Below are 21,290 nucleotides of genomic sequence, written 5' to 3' on the forward strand. Positions count from 1 at the left end.
TTTTAGAAAAGAATGGGGGAATTTGAAATGTTTATTGGTACATGGTTCTTTTTACCTTCCTCAGCAACCGAAGAACCTTGAGGGCTATGTGGGATTTGCCAACCTCCCAAATCAAGTGTACAGAAAATCTGTGAAAAGAGGATTTGAATTCACACTTATGGTAGTAGGTGAGATAATTTCTTACTAATCTGAGTTTTGGTCTTTATCTACTTTGGATGAATTTAAGAAATAATATCTCAAATAACTCTAGTGAATGTATGTCGTATTTTATCTTATGTAGAAATGTTTAAAAACTTAGTTGCATAATAGAATTTGTATCTCCTCTTTCTCCTTCCTTTTCCCCCAACACCTTTGGTAGAAACTGAAAATTGAGAAATGATGGGCAGTTGTGATGGATTAGAACAACCAAGTGATAATGCTAAGAAAGGAAGGCATCAAATAGCTACTTATTATTGCAGTATATGTTTGCTCTCTGGCTAACCACCTTCAGTGAAGTTGTGTCACATGAGCATTTAAGTTAAATGAGTACTTGCTTTAAGTTTTGCAAAGAAAGGTAGGATAAAAGGTAATAATTCAAATGATTGCCTTTAAAATTGCACTAGTGTATGCATGTTTCAGGGAAATGTGATTCTCCTTGTTTTCTTTGTTTATTTTAATTTATTTATATTTTATGTATGAGTGCTCTACATGTATGCCTTCATACCAAAAGAGGGCATCAGATCTTATTATAGATGATTTTGAGCCACCATGTGGGTGCTGGGAATTAAACTCAGGACCTCTGGAAGAGCAGCCAGTGCTCTTCACTGCTGAACCTTATCTCTAGTCCTCTCCTTGTTTTCTAATTCATCTGTGAATACTTTGCTCTGCTCCATAATCCATTTGGAGATATTGTTAAGGGTTATTTTGCATATAGGTTGGTTAATGGCATTATTGTGTATAAAGAAACAGCCTGTACTTTTATGACCTGGGTAAGATTACTAATCTCAATGACAGTCTTATTCTTAAGTGATGATTTTCATTGGTTACATAGGCTGACTTTAGACTTTAGTAGAATCAGGAGTGTAAATAAATTTTACTATATTTTACTATTACTTGTTTTAAGAAGGTGAAAACAGTATAGTGAATGAACTATTTTTGACAAAATTGAGTCCATATTCAACTTACACAGTGTATATTGTTTTGCTAATCATGTTTTACAACAGTTTTTAATTTGCTATTAAGTTACTAAATTGACTGTGAAGCACTCTTTACTGAGGGGAACAGTGTTTTTTCTGTGTTGATTACCACAATGTTTTTCCTATTGGTTAATTTTTTTTTTATTTTGGAAGTTGGATTCATTATAACAGTTCATGTAGCACTTGTTTTTTGAGCATAACAGTTTTTTACTCAATGTTGGTGTAGTGGTTTGAGTGAAAATGTCTTATATAGGCTTATATATCTGAATATTTGGTTCCAGGTTGGTAATATAGTACTGTTTGGGAAGGTTTAGGAGGTGTGGTCTTACTGGAGGAGGAAGTTGCTGAGGGCAGACTTTGAGAGTTTAGAGCTTCACGATATTCCCAATTTTCTCTGTATGCTGTGAAGCTTGTGGTTAAGGATGTGAGCTCAGTTTCCTGCTGCAGCTGTCATGCCTCCCTGCCATGATGGATTCGTAGGCCTCTGGAACTGAAAGCCTTTCCTTCTGAAAGTTGCCTTAGTCGTTGTGTTTTATTTCAGCAAGATCAAAATAACTAATACAGTTTAGTTAACTTGATTGATTCTGGTTGGGTAGAAGTATTATACATACAGCTCTGGAGCAGAGGTAAGACTAGACAGATGGATTGAGTCTACTACCTTTTCTTCTGTAGGTTGGCAACTTGATAATTAATATGAAGAAACACTACATCTTTTGTTTGATTCGTCACTAATTTTAAAAAGGTTTTATATTAGAATTTTAGTTTAATGAATAGCATTTGAATGTGTGTTTAGTAGAATAATATCTGTGGTCATTTGAATGAGATGTCCCTTATAGTCTCAGGCGTTTGATCTCCACTTTATGGTACGGTTTGGGGGAAATTTAGGAAGTGTAGCTCCCTGAGGAACTATGTCACTGGAGGCAGGCTTTGAGAGCTTAAGGTCTCACCTGCTCCCAGTTGCTTCTCTGCTTCGTATCTATGGTTCAAATTGTGGGCTCTCAGCTTACTGTCCAGCTGTGCCTGCTGCCATGATTTCCCTTTTATCATAGACTCTAACATTCTTTAACCAGAGCTTAAATAAACTCCTCCTTAAGTTACCTTGGTCATGGTGTTTTAATACACTCAGCTTGCTTTTGTTTATTAAAATAAACACCCATCCAGAGGTGGCACTGCCCACAATGGGTTGGGCACTTTCATACCATCTGTTAACCAAGAAAGTGCCCCACAGACTTGATGGCAGCCTTTTCTCAATTGAGGTTTTCTCCTCTCAGATGACCTCCCCCTAAAGTGAATAAAACAAAAAAACTAAACAGTACAAAATCTGATGGTGAGGGCTGTATGGTTGATATAAAATTTGTGTTATTTTTCTAATTTGGGGTAGGTAGGTTGTTGGGTGTGAGGAGGCTAAAGTCATCGGATACTGATTTTTGTTTTTTAGAGGAAATATGCATTCTCTTGATGCATCTTATTTATGAGCTTTTCCGATGAATCCTTTAATGAAATTCCCTTTTTTTTTATAGGGTCTCAAGTATCTGGTCATGGACTCAATCTGTAGCTTTTCTAGTTTGTTCTCTATTGCTTTCTATAAACATCGTGGTCAAAAAACAAAAACCAAACTTGGGAAGCAAAGGGTTTATTTTTATTTTTGCTTACAGTTTATAGCCCATCATGAAAGGAAGTCAGGTCAGGAGCTGAAGTAGAGGCCAGGAAGGATTACTACTTACTAGATTGCTTCTTGTGACTTGTTTAGATTGCTTTTTTCTACAATCCAAGTTCATATGCTCGGGTTGGTATCACCCACAGTAGGCTGTGTCCTATATCAATTATTAATGAAGAAACTGCTCCACAGACTTGCCTATAGGACAGTCTGATGGAGACCTTTTCCAAATTAAAATTCCTTTCTCTTCCCCAATGATTTTAACTTGTGACAAGTTGACAAAAAAAGAACAAAACAGGACAGTAACAGAGTCTGGTCTTGAGCTCATTCTCCTACTGAAGCCTGCTGAATCCTTGGGTTAGAAGTAGTGCACCTGTGCCCAGCTGGAATACAGTTTTTGTTTTTCTTTTTCATAAGGTTTCTCACTTATATGTCCAGAGCCATATCTTTTTTGATTTCAGATCCAATCAAATTGACATCTACGGTTAACAGTCATACTGCATTTTCATCATTTATGTTTCAGGCATTTGTTTATTATGTATATTAAGTCATTATCCTATAGTAACCATTGCAACTCATTTCAGATATGAAATTAAGGCATTAGATTAGCTTACTTGCTCATAGTTGCAAATCCAGTTTTTTCTGTAATTAATATCCATTGTAACAGCGTAAATGAAAGGCAGACAGAAATTATAATAAAATATTCAGCTTTAAAAAGGGAAGGACTTACAAAACCGAGGTTCAAGTGGAGAACAGGAAAACAGAAGGGAACGCCGGGAGCAAAACAGCAATCTTTATAAGTAAAAAATAACCTCAGGGGACCCTACCCTTCAAGCAAGGTGATTGGCTGGGCTTCCCCTACAATCCATGAAGAGGCTCAAATAAGAAAAAGGAGTATATATTAATGCTCAGTTGAATACACTGAAACCAGTATAGCTGGAGAATTCTATTTTGCAAATCTTTGTTTAAAAATTAATTAAAAACCATTATCAGGCTGAGTGTGATGATATACTTGGAATACAGAGACAAGAAGTTTTCTAAGTTTGAAACCAGCCCAGACTACACAGTGAGACACTGCCTCAAATAAAAAGAACATAAGCAGAATACCACCACCATCAAGAATCAATGCTAGGTTTGTCACATAATAAAGCAGTGCAGGTCAGTGTTTATAGAGATGTGTCTCATTCTCGATGAAAGTGGGGTCAAATATATCTCTACTTGTGATTCCCTAGACAAGTGACTGGACATGAGGGCTTTCACTAAACTGAGTTCTACACCTCACTAAATCATATTTAGTAATAAATCTCATATCTGGTGAAAAAAAGAAGTCCTAAAAACATATCCTGTATAAAGCACATACTAGATAAAGTATGAATTACATGTCAGTCTTAAGCCTGTGTTTTTTTTTTTGAGATAGGATTTTTCTGTGTAGCAGCCCTTGCTGTTGGAACTTGCTTTATAGACCAGGCTGGCCTCAAATACTATAGGCATGCACCATCATGCCTGGCTTAAGTCTGTTTTTATTAGTACATTTTCATGACTTAATTTTAAGATCCAGAACTGAAGAAGGACGCTTAAAAGAAATCCCACACTAGCTCAGAATTGAGAAATAGATGGTTATTTATTTAGAGGTAGATAAACAAATCAGAATCCTCTGCTTGAACGGTGATCAGAAACTGAATGTGTAGAGCTGTATCTTATTGTTTTCATTTGTATTTCCTTAATATGAAAGTCTGCTTTATCATATACTTTATTTGCCACTTGTATGTCTTATTTGTATCTAATAAAGTATTTAGTCCATTTTAAATCACTTTTCCCCCATTCAGTTTTAAAATGTCCTAATATATTTTTTGGATAATAGTGTTTTATCAGGTAAGTATGTATATACATGGTTTTTTTGTGTGTGTGTATGTGTGCGCGCATGTTTGTGTGTATATGTTTTGCTTTTTCATTCTTTTTTATATTGCTTTTCACAGAGCTGAAGTGTTAGATTTGAATACAGTCTAGTTTATCAGTGATTCTTTTCATGAGCTCTACCTTTAGTGTTCTAAGAAGTCATTGCTATGTCAAGGTCATCTAGGTTTACTCTTACATTGTATTATCTACCATGAGGTTTGTAGTTTTGCATTTTAAAATAGGGCTATTGTCTATTTGGGGTTAATGTTTTTTTTTTTTTTTTTTTATGAAATGTGTGGAGATTCACTTTTTAGTGAATTATGTATGAATAGTCAAGGATGACACATGCAGTCGTTTCAGAATGGCTTTTTTACTCTAAAGCATGCTTTTATTCCTTTGTATAAGATTGACTGACCTTGAATTTCTTAATATTTCTGAGTTCTCTGTTCTGTTCCAATAATCTGTTTACCGGTGTATAAGCATATGTACACATATACATATGAACATAAGGTGTATATATAAACATAGAATTGATTACATTGTTGCTATTATTTTGAACAAAAATATCATATGTTATATTAATTAGGAACAAGGAAAAAAAAGTTGCTGGGCCTAGTGGTATATGCCTTTGATCCCAGCATTTGGTAGGCAGAGACAGGTGGATGTCTAAGTTCAGGGTTAAGCCTGATTTACAGAATGAGTTGGAGACCAGCTTTGACAAAAATACCACTTACCAGGGTAGGGACATAGAGATTAGAAGAGTTAGTAAAGAGTATGAAGACACGAATGAAAATAATAAAACAGAAAACATAAGATAGTACTGGAAGGGAGTTCCAGTGAATACTGAAATTGTCCGTGTTTAATTTCCAGTTGCTTAAAATACCCCTGACTCCAAAAGGTAGGTGTAAAATATAAAATTGCATTAACATGATAGAAGGAAATGAACACACTAATTGAAGGTTATGGGCTGAATTCTTAGGTAAACATTTTGTTACTAGAACAAGACAAGTAAAGCTCACACTCTAGGCCAAAACATTGTTATCTCCTTAAGGGCGCTAGAGCTTAGGAGGATCCTTAGACTTTTGTTTGCGGGAGAAACACATCTACTTTTCTATTACTGAAATAGAAGGGCTGAGTATTAGCCACACCTGGAGACAATAACCTTGAGAGAGCAGAACGGCACCTAAATGTAGGTTGTACCTTTGTGTCAGGTAGAAATACCCAATAACCTTGAAGAAGGAGTAGAGGTTAAGTTCTAACTCTCTGACTTTTGATCAAGGCTCACATTTTTTGGCCTCTACAGTAAGTTCTAGGACAGGATTCAACAGAGAAACTCTGCTTCAAAAAACAAAAAACAAAGCAAAAACAAAACAGCGAAAAAGTAAACTAAAAATTTTGTTGTTTTATTAATGTTTTCCCTTTTAAGTTTATGCTCCATGTTTCTGATCTGCCTCATACATTGTAATATCCAGTTCTATGTATTTGCCTAGACATTTGCAGTTTTAAGAGTATTAAAACAGAATGCACATGTCCTTCAGGTGTGTACATGTTGTCACAAATGACAAGATTTACTTCTCTTTTAAGGCTAAACATGGTTCCATTTTTGTGCTTCAGTTTTTTTAAATATCCACTGATTGGCTGTTGTGAATAATGCTGCAATAACCATGAGAGTACAGGTACCTGTTCTAATGCACAGGGTTCATTTGTTTGGTTGTATAACTATTAGTTGGGTTGCTGGGTATGTAGTCATTTTAATTTTCCTTTGTGCATCTATATTTGTGTGTGATGGTGTTCTTGTATGTGTGATTTTGTGCTCACATGTGTGTGCATGTGAGGCCAGAAGTTGACAACCATTGTCTGTCTTCAATCACTGTCCACTTTATTTACTGGACAGATTCTCATGCTGAACCTGAAGGTCTTGAACTTGCTCCAAGGATCTTTCTCTGTCTCAGGGACTCTGATTCACCAGAGCTTACATCTAGCCTTTCTATTAGGTCTGTTGCTTATCTCAGCTTGAATCTTCAAGATTGCTTGGCAGTTAGTTTATTCACTGAGCCATTTCTCCAATTCCTTATTTTTAACTGTTATTATTTTTTTTTATTTCAAACTGTCTTCTATAATGCCAATACCAGTTTATACTCCTAGCAGTGCAGAAGAGTTTCCTTCTTCCAATTCCTGGCCAGCACTTGTTATTTCTTATGCTTTTCAGTTAAATGCGTTGCAGCAGGTATGGTCTGATGTGCTTTTAATTTGTGATTCCCTGCTGGTTAGTGAGACTGAATGTGTTGATCAGGGTTCTCCACCAGTAGCTCTCTAAGCCAGTCACCTGCTCTGTTTATGAGACTGAAATGCTGAAGGTCTGGAGGATTACTGGAAAACTACTAGTTACTCTTCAGGCTATGTTGAAAGCCCCAAAGAAGTTGAGTTCTGTTATCAGTAATGAAATGTAGAAGTAGCAACAGCTGGAGCAGCAGTAGGGTAGATGATCTTTCCAACAGGATAAACAAACTCACCAATATAATATGAAGATACTGAGGCCTCAAACAAAGCATTTTCTCTTGGCTGCCACAGGAAAGGACCATCCACAATTAGAGTGTGTCTTCCAACTTTAAATAACCTGATCAAGAAGGTCATTTGTATGTGAGTGCGTGCTTTATTTCTTCATTGAATCCAAATCCAGGACAAATTGAAAACTAAGGTTAGCAATCACACCAAGCACTTTTCATATGTGTGGCCTTTTGTAAGTCTCTTGCTTTAAGATAGGGCTCCACTATGTAACCGAGGGTAGCCTAGAACTCTGTAGTTCAAGCTGGCCTTGAACTTAAATTTATCTTGCTTGTGCTTCCCCGTTGCTGTGAGTACAAGTGTCTGCCTGGCTTGTATGTTCTTTGAGAAATAAATGTCTGTTGTCTCTTGGTCTATTTTAAATTAGTTTGTTGTTGAGTGGTAAGAGTCCTGCACCTATTCTGCACAGTAACCCATTATACATTGTTTCCAGATATTTTGTCCTATTTTGAGCCCCACCAAACCCCTGAACATGCACTATGCTATGTAGAAAGATTTTAGTTTGCTGTAATTCTGTAGTCCTTTTTATCCCTCTCCTCCATCCCCTGTTGATTGTCCATGCTTTCTGGGGTCACCCTAACCTGAGAAGCCAGTAATTGCTGAGATTTATTTCATTGAGCTTTTTCCTATGGTTCTTCATTAGGATTATACAGTTTCAGGTCTTATGTTTAAATGTTTAATTCATTTGAGTTGATTTTTGTAATCTTAAAATTTTGCTTTTGAATATTCAGTATTATTAACACTGTTCATGGAAGAAAGCTGTTGGCTTCTCCATTGTGTGAGTGTTTCCCATTCATGCTCAGTCTTGAAAACCAGAAGCATGTTTCTGAGCTTTCTCTTCTAGTTATTTAGTCTGTTTTATATCAGTACAATTGCTGTTCTCATTACAATAGCTCTGTAATATATTTTGAAATTGGGAGTCTAATGCCTTACTTTATTACTCTTTCATACTCAGAATCTTTTTCTCTTTAGATTTGTGTGTGTATGTGTATATGTACCATGTCTGTGCCTGGTGTCCATACAGGCTAGAAGAAGGTTTTAGATCCATTGGACAAATTGGAGTTATGAATGGCTATGAATCATCATAGGGGTACTGGGTCCTCTGTAAAAGCAACAGGGCACTTAAGCTGGACTATGTCTCAGCCTTGATATTCAAGAGTGTTTTTGTGGTTCCCTGGGAATTTGAACATTTTTTTGCATCGGTCAAAAATGTTGTTGGAATTCTTATCTTTTGAATAATATGGATATTTATCAATGTTGATTTTTGTTTCAGTTTGTAAACATAGTCTTCTTTTTTTATTTGTGTTGTCTTCCATTTCTCTTATTTGATAACTCACTGTGTAGACCAGGCTGGCCTCAGACTCTAAGATCTGCCTGCCTCTTCCTGCTTAGTGCCTGAGTACTGGGATTAAAGGTGTATGCTGCCACTGCTTGGGTTATTACTCGTATTTTTAGGTGGCTATTGTCAATGGGTTTCTTCTCCATACTCCCTTTGATTTATTTTCTGTATAGTTTTTATTAGTGTATGGGAACAGAGAGATTGAAAAGCTTTTGGATTCTGCCAGCTTTTATTTAGTTCTCAACGAATGACGCACAGAAGTATCTGTTAGGCCAGCTATATCTTTTTTTTTTTTTTTAAATAACCAAGTTGAAAATACTTAGATTAAAATCCGCAAACAGACTTGTGTTTCCTCTCTCCAGTTCTTCATGACCTATAACGAGATTGTCCCTTACTCAACTGCAGGAGCACTCTGCCATGGATCAGCACACTTGGTTCATGAATAAACCTTGTTTCTTGTACCCACCACTGACTCAGACCAACACAATCCTTCCACTCTTCACGCAGAGCATCAGCAGCCACTTGTGTGGCCATGTGCTCCTCAGAAGTTACAGTTTCTCACAGCAGGTGGCTTCATCTCCACACAGCCAGACATCTAGGAGGCACCAAAAGAACTTACTTTATTATTTTTAAAGGCATATGAAGACTTTTAGTCATTCCTAGAAAATGTTTACTTTACACATGAGCAAAATGCCTATTAGTCACCTGGGTTCAGTGTCTTGTTTATATTGTTAGGTCTACTTTGGTTACAATATAGCGCAGATCTTATTGTTTCCTTATTTTATTGCCCATCTAGTTGTTTGTTATGGGATCTGTTTGGAGCCAACACAACTCACACACCAAGTCAATGCAGATGACAAAAACTTACTGTAATCAAGTTGCTACTGATTGATCAGGGCTGCAGAATAGACTCAGGAGCTGAACTGTGACCCAAAGCCAGAATGTTAGAGTTTTTAAACCTGAAAACCACAAACTTCTGTGCCAAGTTACACATTTTCTACCAATCAGGATTCAGGGATTAGGGACTGTCCTGTGAACATTTCCCTATATGGTTTACTTACCTTGTTCTCATTGGTTGGTTTACTTAAATGTCTTGCCCACAATTCATGTCTCACCTTGTCAGCCAAGATGTCAGTTATCTAGGGAGGTCTGGGAGGTCTTGGGAACTTAAACTTTATTTGACCCTTATTTAAAATGGAAGTTCTATCCAAAATGACTTCAGTTTGGTTCCTTCTTACAGTTTTGTTTATGACTTAAGTGTCCAGCTATAATTATAGAACTATTCACCTTTAACAGTTTACATGCTTTGAAATTTTGCTGTTTGGTATCTGCATATTTATAAGTGTTTGTGAATTGATACTTTTTAAACATACAAGGTTTTTTTTGACTGTACTAACAGTTTTGACTTGTGTATTTTGTGTGATACTAGCATGACTACTCTACCTCTTTTGCATGGAGTGTCTTTCCAGCCTGTTTGTGTTCTTAGTTCTAAAGTAACTCTTTATAGCTCCCATGCAATTTTACAGTACTTTATCCATTTGAGTCTAGAAAATTCAAATGTAAATATCAATGAAGAACTTGTACCATTCTATTTGTTTTCTGGATTTTTTATAGCTCTAAGAATCTTACCTCTTTTGTGAGCTATTATAAACAGAACCCAGCCTGAATATTTAAATGTTCTTATTTCAAAGCATGCCTGTTATTGTGCATTAATTAATAAAGATAAATACATGAACTGTTACATCAACCATCATTATATTTTATAACATATTTAACCTTGTATAATGTGTACCTTAAAGCTATGTATGTTTTGGAAAAACTGGTATGGTTGGTACTATAAACTAAGCATAAAAAATTAAAGATACCACAGGAGAAATCATGCCCTAGCCTTTTCTCTTCTTTGTTGGGCATGTGCATGGATGTGCAAGTACCCTTGAGGCTAGAGGCATTGGATCCCCTTGAACTGGAGTTATAGACAGTTGTAGGCTACCTGACATGGGTATAGGGTACCTATTTGGTTCCTTTGCAAGAGCAGTATGTGCTTTAACCACTACTAAGGTATCTTTCTAGTCCCAGATTTCCATTTTTTAATGTCTTTAGTCATTCACTATTGTCTATACTAAAGATTAGTACTTTTACTTTTTCACGAAGCAGTGATATGTAAACTATTTTTTTTTCCTTAATGTGACTCTCTTCGGTCACTAAAACACATTTTTGTTAAAGTATCAGTTATAATACTATTTGTTACTTTTTTAAAAAGATGGGTGTAAATTATTAAACATTTTAAAACCCTTTGACAATGTGGAATTTATTTGGTCAATGTCTCTTCCTGTGGCTGTGGTATATTCCCTGACAGAGTCAGGCAGTGGTGGTGCACGCCTTTAATCCCAGCACTTAGTAGGCAGAGGCAAGCGGATCTTTGAGACCAGCCTCGTCTACAAGTTCTATCCAGGACAGGCTCCAAAGCTACAGAGAAACCCTGCCTTGAAAAAGCAAGGAAAAAACAAACCTGACAGATCAACAATAAGAAGTGTTTATTTGGGGTCACAGTCCATTGGAGCAGGGAAGGCCTGGTGTGAGAAGCTTCAGGCAGCTGGTCACTGCAGCCAGGCAGGAAACAGAGAAAGTTGATTGCTTCCTCTCACCTAGCTTGCTTTTATATTCCTTTAAGGTTCTTTACATCTGTTATTCAAATCAAATAATCCTTCACAGACATGCCCAGAGGCTAACCTAATCTAAGTATACTGGAAGTTTGTCTTCTAGGTGATTCCAGGTCCCATTAGGGAGATTACCCTAGCCCAGGCTTAGTGTGAAACTGAGGACAAACATTAATTTTTCTGAGGCCTGCTCTTTTCTGAAGGCAAATAAATGTAAGAGCAGTGGATCTGGACAGGAGAGGTGGTGCGCAGAACTGGGAGGAGTAGATGTATAAGAGAATAATGAATAAAGAGGAAAAAAAAGTTTTTTTCTTACATAAAGTCTTGATATTTTTGATGGTGAGTTTATTCTTTAATGGTTGAACCATCTTTCCAGCCCTAATGTGGAGTTTTTATAGTATATTTGAATGTCACTAACTAGTGAAACACTAGCATTATTGTATTTGTTGTATAATTTGGCTGAGTTTGACAGGTTTTTCTTCTTTTTCTTTTAGGTGAATCTGGACTAGGAAAGTCAACATTAATCAACTCATTGTTCCTCACAGATTTATATTCTCCAGAGTATCCAGGGCCTTCTCATAGAATAAAAAAGACTGTACAGGTATGTATGTTATTGTTGTTAATTAGTAACAGTCATGTTAGCACACAACACATTCATTTTATTTGGTGTCTAGAAGTAGATTCGTATTTGACTTTTAGTGGAAAGTGTTAAACACGACTTGATTAAACTAAAACAAAAACATATATATATGATCAGAGGTATTATCCTGACTAGAACCTGTCATAAGTGATCTGTTAACCCTCCTAGAAATTTCATTGTGATATAGGAGTAACTCTGGAGTTATGTTGTCCATTATGATACACTCTTCGCACATATGACTAAGGTCAAAACAATAAATTAAATAAAATTTAGAATGCAATTTCTCAGTTACATCATAAACATCTCAAGTGCTCTGTAGCTCCATGTGCTAACTGGTTCTTTTTTTGGACAGCCATATATAAAACATTTTCCCTGTTGGCGTGAGTTAATATCATATGATAACTAAATGGCAGTGGTAGTTATGTAAGACTGCCAAACTATATATGGTCCAATTTTCACCTCTTAGTCTTATGATACATGCTGATGAGCTGAGATCTTACTAAATATAGTTCCCGGTCTTGTATGTGTGAGGTCAGACTGGACTTCTGCATTTCTAACTGGATCCCAAGTAGTGTGGATGCTGCTGGTTGATGGAACACATTTTATAAACAAGGTCTAGACTCTAGAGCAGTAGTTCTCAACCTTCCTAATGCTATGACCCTTTAATATAGCTTCTCGTGTTGTGAGCCCCAAACATAAAATTATTTTGTTGCTATTTTATAACTGTAATTTTCCTACTGTTCTGTATCCTAATGTAAATATCTGAAGTGCAGGATAGCTGATACATGACTCCAAAAGGAGTTGTAACCACAGGTTGGGAACCACTGCTCTAGACTTTAAATCTGTACTTTGCAAAACAATAGCTTGTAACTACCTGTTGCTCCTGAGCTTTTGTAATAAGTGTATTCCAAATTGAGATATTCTACAAGTGTAAAATGTACTTCATGATTTTCAACACTTAACATACAGAAAAAAGAATCTAACTTCTCATTGGTTTTTGTCTGTTTGCTTGTTGTTTTATTTTGTTTTGTTTGTTTGAAACAGTTTCTCTGGGTAGTCCTGGGCTGTCCTCTAACTCAGAGATCCACCTGCCTTTGCATTTACTCCCACTGCTTGGATTAAAGGCGTGCACTACCACCATCCTGCTCTTTCATTGTTTTTATATCAACTATATTTAAAGTGGCTACTGAAAAATTTAAATCTGCTTATGCGATCACCATATACTTTACTTTGGTAGCACTGCTCCAACTTCTGGTTCAAAGCTTATTGGTGGGCTGACAAAGTAAGATATGGCAAACTGTGGCACGTGGGTTTAGAGCTGATTTCAAGTAGTGATTTATACCACTGTACAAGATGGAAGGGCAGAAACATGCATACCATACTGCCTGGTGCATTTGATGAAGGAGTGTTTTTGTGAAGAGAATATTTCTCATTTAGCTTAGAGAGGGAATAAAATGTAACTTCTAAATTATCTACAGAAAAATGCTCCTAAGAATGTGAGCCTACATGGCTTATTTTGTGGTTAATATTGAAGATTTTAATCTTAAAGAAGAAAAACTTATCTTCAAAATGTAGATCTTAATATTAAACATCAGAAAACTTGGAAATTTATAGCGTCTAAGTTCAGATGTATTTGGTATAAAATAATCTGCTAGATATTGTCATGGACTTAGAAAAACTATTCTTGGTTAGGTAATTTTTTGAGTTCTCATTGTTGTTCTGACTTGTAGATAGCTAACTCCAAATCTACATGAGTAATGATTTTTGAGACAGACTGTGCTTTGCCCTGAGATCATGCAATAAATGAAACAGACAAGTTTCAAATCTGAACTGTTTGTATACACACACACACAAACACACATGCTGTAGGTGCTTAATGACTATTAGTTGAATAGACTAATCAGTTCTTTTAAAAAATGGATTAGCTTTTCTTTTCCTCCTACTTTATGAATAACGATGCACTATCAGTTTTACAAGTTAGCACTTCGGATTTATTTTGCTAAATGGCAGTCTAAGGTGGTCGAGACATGTCTTCCACTGGCTGGAAGTTTGCTTGGCTATGTTGTCTATCCAGTGACCCGTAGGTATTCCTGTCTCCACTGTTCAGCATTGGCATTGCAAATACACACTGCTGCACCTGAGTGGCTTTTTACATGGATTTTGGAGAATCAAATTCAGGTCCTTTTGCTCCGGTGGCAAATACTTTACTGATGGTTTTCTCCCCACCCCTAGAAATGAGGACTACACTAGCAAAAGTTACTGGGTGTTTTAATAGATAAAAATATTAACATGTAATTTGGGGATTTAAGACAGAAATATATTTGACAAAACATTCATTGAGATATTATAGTTATGGTTATTTTGTTATTCTACAAATTTTAGAAGCATCTTTTAAGTAGGATTCATAAGACATAGCTGTCACTGATTTTCTGTAGTACTTACGTGATATTTTTTCCTTTGTCCTTTTTATTTAGTTTTGTTCTGAAAATCATTCCTTCCCCAAAGATAAGCACCTCACCTCTCTAGATTGATTAGTTTGGATGTTCTTGAACTTCATGTAGGTTTATTCTTGAAGCTGATTTCTTTCACCGAGAATTATTTTTCTCACTTGTTCATGCTTGTTGTACTTGTTCTTTCTCATTACTGGATAGTATTGTGGGAGCTCAACCCTTTTAGCCAGTGACATTTGGGGTGACTAACCCTATGGGTCTGGTTTGCTCTGAATGCATGACCAGATAAAACTGAGGAGGGGGTAGCATGCTCTTTCTTGGGTGGTCAGAGCAGGGGCAAACCTTGTGGTTAGTCCGCATCACCCTTGAGAAAAATGTCATGACAACAGCAGCTGGATCAGTAGCAGCTTATACCTTGTTCTGTATTCATGAGTCTGTTTTTCCGTTGTACCCCTTAATAAATTACAAGCTAGACTTTTGTGAATTTTCACTTCACCTGGCACCCAATGTGGGAATAAAAAAATGGGGGATAGATAGATAGGATAATGAGGTAGATTATTGTATCTACTTGTAAACTAAAATAGCAGCTATCAGTTTTAGATAATTTGCATTGGTATGGATTCTTGTATATTGATACAATATAAAATTATTTTTCTATTCCTGTCCAAGATAATTTGAATATTGATATAAATTCAAAATTTTATTTGTCATATTGAATATAATGTTCCTACTTCTGTCTAAAATATTTTTATATATTAATACAAATGTAAAGTTTTTGTCATACTGTATGTAAGTTTCTACTTCTGTTTAGGATATTTTGCATTTTGATGCAAATTAAGGATATTTTTGTCATTGCATTATACATTCCTATCTCTGATTAAGATACTTTTATATATTGTCACAATTTTGAGGTCACTGTTCTTATGTTGTACATCTTTTTAAAGACTGCTTCTTTTTATAATATGAAGCTTTATTCTTTAAGCTATATAGGTTATTAAGAATTATAAGTTAATAGTTACTCATGTTTGTCATACTTACGTTATGTTAGTTTTTCTAGATGCACAAAGATGTATTCCTTAAAGCTAGGTAATCCTTAGATGCTTCAAAGACCTATAGACTATGGCATTTAAATGTTTTAATAACTTAGAATTCTGTTGATATGAGGCTCAACTGTTCCTGGCAGCACCGCTTTACTCCTGAGAGAATGGTGGGCACTGAAAACCCTCCATCTGGAGCTTGTTTTCTTCTTGGCAAAACAGGCCTAATGGGGAGAAAACTGCCCTTGCCTTGACTGCTGACAGCATGCTGTCCAGTCCAGACAAGCAGGATACAAGGAAAAGCAATTGTTGAACATTGCCAAGACAGGGTAGGACAGTCTTTCAAACTTTCCTGCTTCTAAAAATGGTCTTGTCAGATATTCTAGGCCTGTAACCAAAGTTGGATGCCCCAACATTACAGAGAAACGTTGGGTGACTGTCCAGGCAGCCAGCTGTTCCTTGCATTTCTTGCATTTTTCGGAAATCACTTGCTTGCACTTCCTACTTAGCTTAGGTAGTACTACGTTCCTTCTCAGATCTTTGATGAGGTTGAAGACTAGATAGTTACAGTTTTTGTAGAAATATATCACAGCATGTCCTTTTTGTTTTGGATAAACATTTAGGTTTCTGTTTTTTATTCATGTAAATATCCTGTTGTATATGTAAGTGTAAAGACAGAGACAAGAGGCCTGGATGTAGTTAGAATGTGATCATCCTTTGCAGCCTCAGCCGGGCAGTCTAGCAGATGATCTGTCCTTGATGTAATGACTTGTCTCAGTAGAGGGTTTGATCTACTATTATTGTATCCCATTTTCTAAATACAGACCAAAATAGGCATACTCTCTGGAGTTTTGAAAGACAGATATCTGTGGTTTTGTGATCTGAAGGATTTTTAGAACATTTCCAGTTGTCAGAAAATGAAAGAAGAAAAATCCTCTCCTATGATGTGACCAAAGAGTAAAACCCTAATAAATAATACCACAGTGCCAGTAGCCTTCCTGAATGTTATATTTATAGGAAATTGTGTTTTGAGGGAGAGATTTGTTGACATTTATGGTCTTGGAAGATTACTAAGTATTTAAACTAATAGAGAGCCGATTCTGAGATCTCTGTTCCTCATTGAAGGTCTCACTTGAACTCTGAGATTAATTCTTAATCTCCTGTGTTTGCTTGAGGACCTCTATGGAGCATTTCCAGATGTGAGCAGACTCTAGTCCTGGCTTTCTCTGTACTATTGTTCTCAGTGTGAGTGTATATCAGATGAGGCAAAACCCAAATAATTTGCATTTCTTTTAAATTCTCAAGTTGTTGTAGTCACAAAGTTGAGTATTTACATACTCCTGGACTGTTGTAAACTGCTTTCAGTTTATTTCAGGGAGAAGGTCAGAGAGGGAAATGTTTCTCCTTAGTGCTTTTAAGGACATTACAGAGTGAATGCAGTAGTGCCTAATTACTTCTCTTGGTTGATGTTTTTTCCCCAGTAGATTATTAAAATTAAAGAAAAGGGAAGAATACATAGTTGTGCTCTTCTTGTTCTTATTTCAAATATAGATCCCAATACTGACAAATTTTAACAAACTATATCATAGTATATGTATATAGTTATTACATTTTATTTCATATTTTTATTGTTTTTTAAAAATGGTATCTTTTTGTCACTGTAAGATTGTGAACTATCTTTCCTTGGTGGGGAAACTATCTTTTATTTGAGATTTAGTTAATTTCAATTTTAATTTATTGATTGGCAAATTTATGTTGATATACTGTAGAATGTTTACTTGGTGTGAAGTTTCGTATATCACTTTAGACGTCATTTTATAGTGATACAGGTGAAGTAGCTCTACAGTTTCTGGAGGTGAGAAAAATTGAAAGCAATAAGTTGTACTCTTAAATAAAACTCTTCAGATTTGTGGACTTCTTGAAAAGTTTTCATAAAGCATGATTAAATGTTCCTGTAGATAATACTCCTATTTTGGTTTTTGAGCCAGTTGTTTGCATGAACATTTTACTGCTTTGCATACTAGGTTTGTCTGTACAGTAATGAAGGGCACAGCATTCTCAAGGATCTCTAGTGGGAAAACATAGAAAATATGAAATCACACGATGCTGCTGTGCCTTCCAGAATTGGTGAAGTGGTGTGATGGCAACAGGCCGTAACAGTGAAGAGGGACGATAGCTGTGCAGAAAAGGGCAAGAGCAGATACTTAAAAATGAGTAGTCCCAGGATCCCTATGCTAGCCTGTAGTTTACTTCCTGTAGCCTGGGTGCTCACATTACAATGTTATGCTGTCACACCCAGATCTTTTTCACTTTATGTTTTCTAAAGAAACATTTGAGGTATTATTAAATGGAATATTCCCTGTCTTTAAGCCAAGTAAATGCATCAGGCTGTCTGTTCAGAGCTTTGGCCTTGCTGCTACTTCTTAAGGAAGTATGAGTAAAGGTGTAAATCCTTGACAGAAATTTTTAACCTTTTCTTCAATATGGTTTTCAGTTAATTAAATAACACATTTATTTATGTTACTAAATACCTTGTGAACATGAGATTAAAAAGTTTAATGTACTTGTAGTCCTTTAAGTTTTAAAACCGAATAATAAACATTGAAGGCTTGACTTGCTCCTAGATTGAAAAACTACAATTTTAAAATAGTGGTATCTTTGATTTGTTGGATGAAGAGAATCAAAACATGCCTCAATAAATCAACAACACACATAAACAATATGAGATCTAGTTTTACGTAGTTTCTAGAGAAGCAGAAAATGCCCTTGCTTCATTTCTTTGTATCACTTCATTCCATTGGCATTAAGTTATACATTTAATCTTAGACAACTCTTGAGATGCTTTAGAATGTGCTGATGTGACCTGCTTAAGAAGAGTGCATGGGAAAGTGACCATTTGGAACAGATTTTTTGAAAACTTTGAAATTCCTGGGCTTGTATTAGTTTGTTTTTCATGGATCCCGTGAGGATACTTACAGAACCAGATGATATGATAAAATTGGATACTATGAATGGCATTAGATTTTTTTTAATCTTTTCCATTTGTTGCTGACTTATTTGTATTTGATCATTTATTGATACACCAAATTTCATAGGCCAGAAACAGAAAATATCTTTATAAACAGATTCATCAAAGTACCTAAAAGCTTCATTTTTCAACAAATTGAACTTTTTTTGAAAATGGTACTGAGGCCTTGAAAATGCTAAATAATCACTTTGTCACTTTACTTACAGACTCTGTGCCTAATCTTAATACAAAAAGTCTTAAAATACAAGCGAATTAGGATATGTTATTAATATATGCTATTACTGAAAGAGTAATAGGACTTATTAATAAGAAAGCCAGAAATTGTTTGGAGTACATTTATTTTAATATATGTATGTGAAGTGTATGTACACCATGTACACGGTGACTTCAGAGGTTTAGAAGAGGTTGTCAGGTCTCTTGGAACTGGAGTTAGTTGCAAGCTTCGATGTGACTGATAGTAACCAAATTTGGTTCTTTGGCAACAAGTACTCTTAACTGCTGAGCCATCCATTTCTCTAGGCTCTGTTAATTTCTTTTAATTAACATATTTCATTAATGAATAACTCTTATGAAAGAACTAGGAATGAATTCAAGATATTTTGTGATAGAGATTTGATCAGCTTATCCTTTGACTAAAGAACCATAAGAAAATTAAAGTGTGAACTTCTTGATAATCTAACATTGATTAATAGTTAAAACTTTGTTTATTGGTATTTAGCTTTTAATCTATATAGACTTCATACTTAGTAATATTTAATTAATACTTTTAAATATTCAGATTGCCCGTAGATAAATATGCTTATTTTTGGGATACTCAATTTTCACCGATAACATAAGCTAAGATCAAAACAGTTTGAAGAATATTGATTTGAGAGTTCTCTGAGAGATAGGAAGCATGCCTTTCATAGACGTGCATGTCTGAATTACTGGCTTTCTTTCCCCCAATTTCAGTAGCTTCTGATAATAAGCTACTTTTATCAAAAAAAACTCTTGATTTCAGTAAACATAAAATGTTCAGTTTGGCAGCTTCATGTGAGCAATTTAAGTTTATTCACATGAAATAAAACTAAATATTCAATTCCTTGATTGCACGCATCAACATTCCACGAGGTAAGTAACCACATAACTGTACAGCAATTGCTGTACTGGATGGTAGAGTTGAAGGTCAATTTTGTCACTTCAGAAGTGCTATTTTTGAACATGGTTCAAATGACTCTTGCCCAAACATCCTAGCCTCAGCTTCACAGACTCCTTATTGACCAGCAAACGTCTGTTAAAATGCCAGATGGGAGTGGAAAGGTATCCTCATTTACATAGTCCTTAGAAGTATATCAGACTTTCTTAACACAATTGCTGAAATTGCTTTTCATATTTCCTTGATCACATTTCCCCCTCACATCTGATAGTGTTCATGTTATTTTTGACATTTGACATTCAAAGTTTGAGTACAAATCTTGTCTTATTTAAGTTAGATTATCAATACATCTACAGCCCCTGGGGAAAGTATTTCTGCTCCTAGAAACAGTGATTGATTTCTCTTAGATGCCTGAAAGTTGATAGTTTGTAGTTATCACAACAGCATATGCTTTGGACAGATAATATATACCTTTGGACATACAACGGGCTTCCAGAAAAAAACCTGTAGGTTCTGTCAGGAACTAAAGCTGTTGTTTAAGGCAAACTTCTGAAGACATTTGAAGTATGAGTTTGCCATACTATTTACATGTGTTTTTCTTTGAAGTAACTAGACTCTAATGGCCACAATCATTTTCAGGAAAATATAGGGGCTGGAAAGATGGCTTAGTGGTTAAAAGTGCTTTCAGTCCTAGTGTGAGGACTGGTGTTGTGATCTGCATCCAAAACTGTTGTCAAGACCTAGTGAGTGTGGCAGAGACAAACCCAGAGCAAAGTGATTAGCCAGACTAGTGATGCCAGAGTTTTCTGGGTTCAATTGAGAGGCCATGCCTCAGTGCTTAAGATAAAGAATAATTGATGAAGGACTCCCACATCAACTGTGGGCTTCTACAGCCATGCACATATAGTTACATCTGCACCTGCACACATGGGTACATATATGCACACACCATGCACATTTGCATATGCACACACACAGAGACAGACAGAAAACTTGTAGGTGGTTAGATTTAATTTGTAAACAGCTTCCAAATTGGTTTTGAGAAACTTGAATGTCCTTGCCTCTTGTTATAGGAAACAACTGACATAATATATAATTAACAAGTACACCAATGACTCTTACAGGTGGAACAATCCAAAGTTTTAATCAAAGAAGGTGGTGTTCAGTTGCTGTTGACGATAGTTGATACTCCAGGATTTGGAGATGCAGTGGATAATAGTAATTGGTAAGAAAAGTTTGTCCCCATTGTTTCCCAGGTCATTTCAAGTACTAGTGTAGTTACTTAGCCAGGCATGATGGCACATTTCTTTTTTTTTTTCCCACTTTGATTTTTTTGTTATTTATCTATCTATTTATTTATCTATCTATCTATTTATTTATTTATTAAAGATTTCTGCCTCCTCCCTACCACCGCCTCCCATTTCCCTCCCCCTCCCTCGTCAGCCCAAAGAGCAATCAGGGTTCCCTGCCCTGTGGGAAGTCCAAGGACCACCCACCTCCATCCAGGTCTAGTAAGGTGAGCATCCAAACTGCCTAGGCTCCCACAAAGCCAGTACGGATGGCACATTTCTTTAATCACATGAGTTGGGTAGCAGAGGCAGGCATATCTTTGAGTTCAAGGCTAGCCTAGTCCATATAGCTAGTTCTAGGCTAGAACTACACAGTGAGATCCTGTGTTATAAACAGAAACACAAACCTAGAACAACCAAAA

The 21,290-nt window shown here is 35.9% G+C and overlaps 1 protein-coding gene across 1 annotated transcript in view; it reads left to right on the forward strand.

Moving 5' to 3' along the window:
* Septin7 (septin 7) overlaps positions 1-21,290 on the forward strand; it is a 48,899-nt gene that overhangs the window by 6,157 nt on the left and 21,452 nt on the right. The window contains exons 2-4 of the mRNA XM_050131984.1: positions 65-167; positions 11,784-11,890; positions 20,704-20,804. Of these exons, the coding sequence (XP_049987941.1) occupies positions 65-167; positions 11,784-11,890; positions 20,704-20,804 (311 nt within the window). The remainder of the gene's footprint in view (positions 1-64; positions 168-11,783; positions 11,891-20,703; positions 20,805-21,290) is intronic.

Source organism: Alexandromys fortis, unplaced genomic scaffold, assembly GCF_014885135.2.
Source record: "Alexandromys fortis isolate MF-2015 unplaced genomic scaffold, M_Fortis_MF-2015_v1.1 scaffold_389, whole genome shotgun sequence".
NCBI lineage: Eukaryota > Metazoa > Chordata > Mammalia > Rodentia > Cricetidae > Alexandromys > Alexandromys fortis.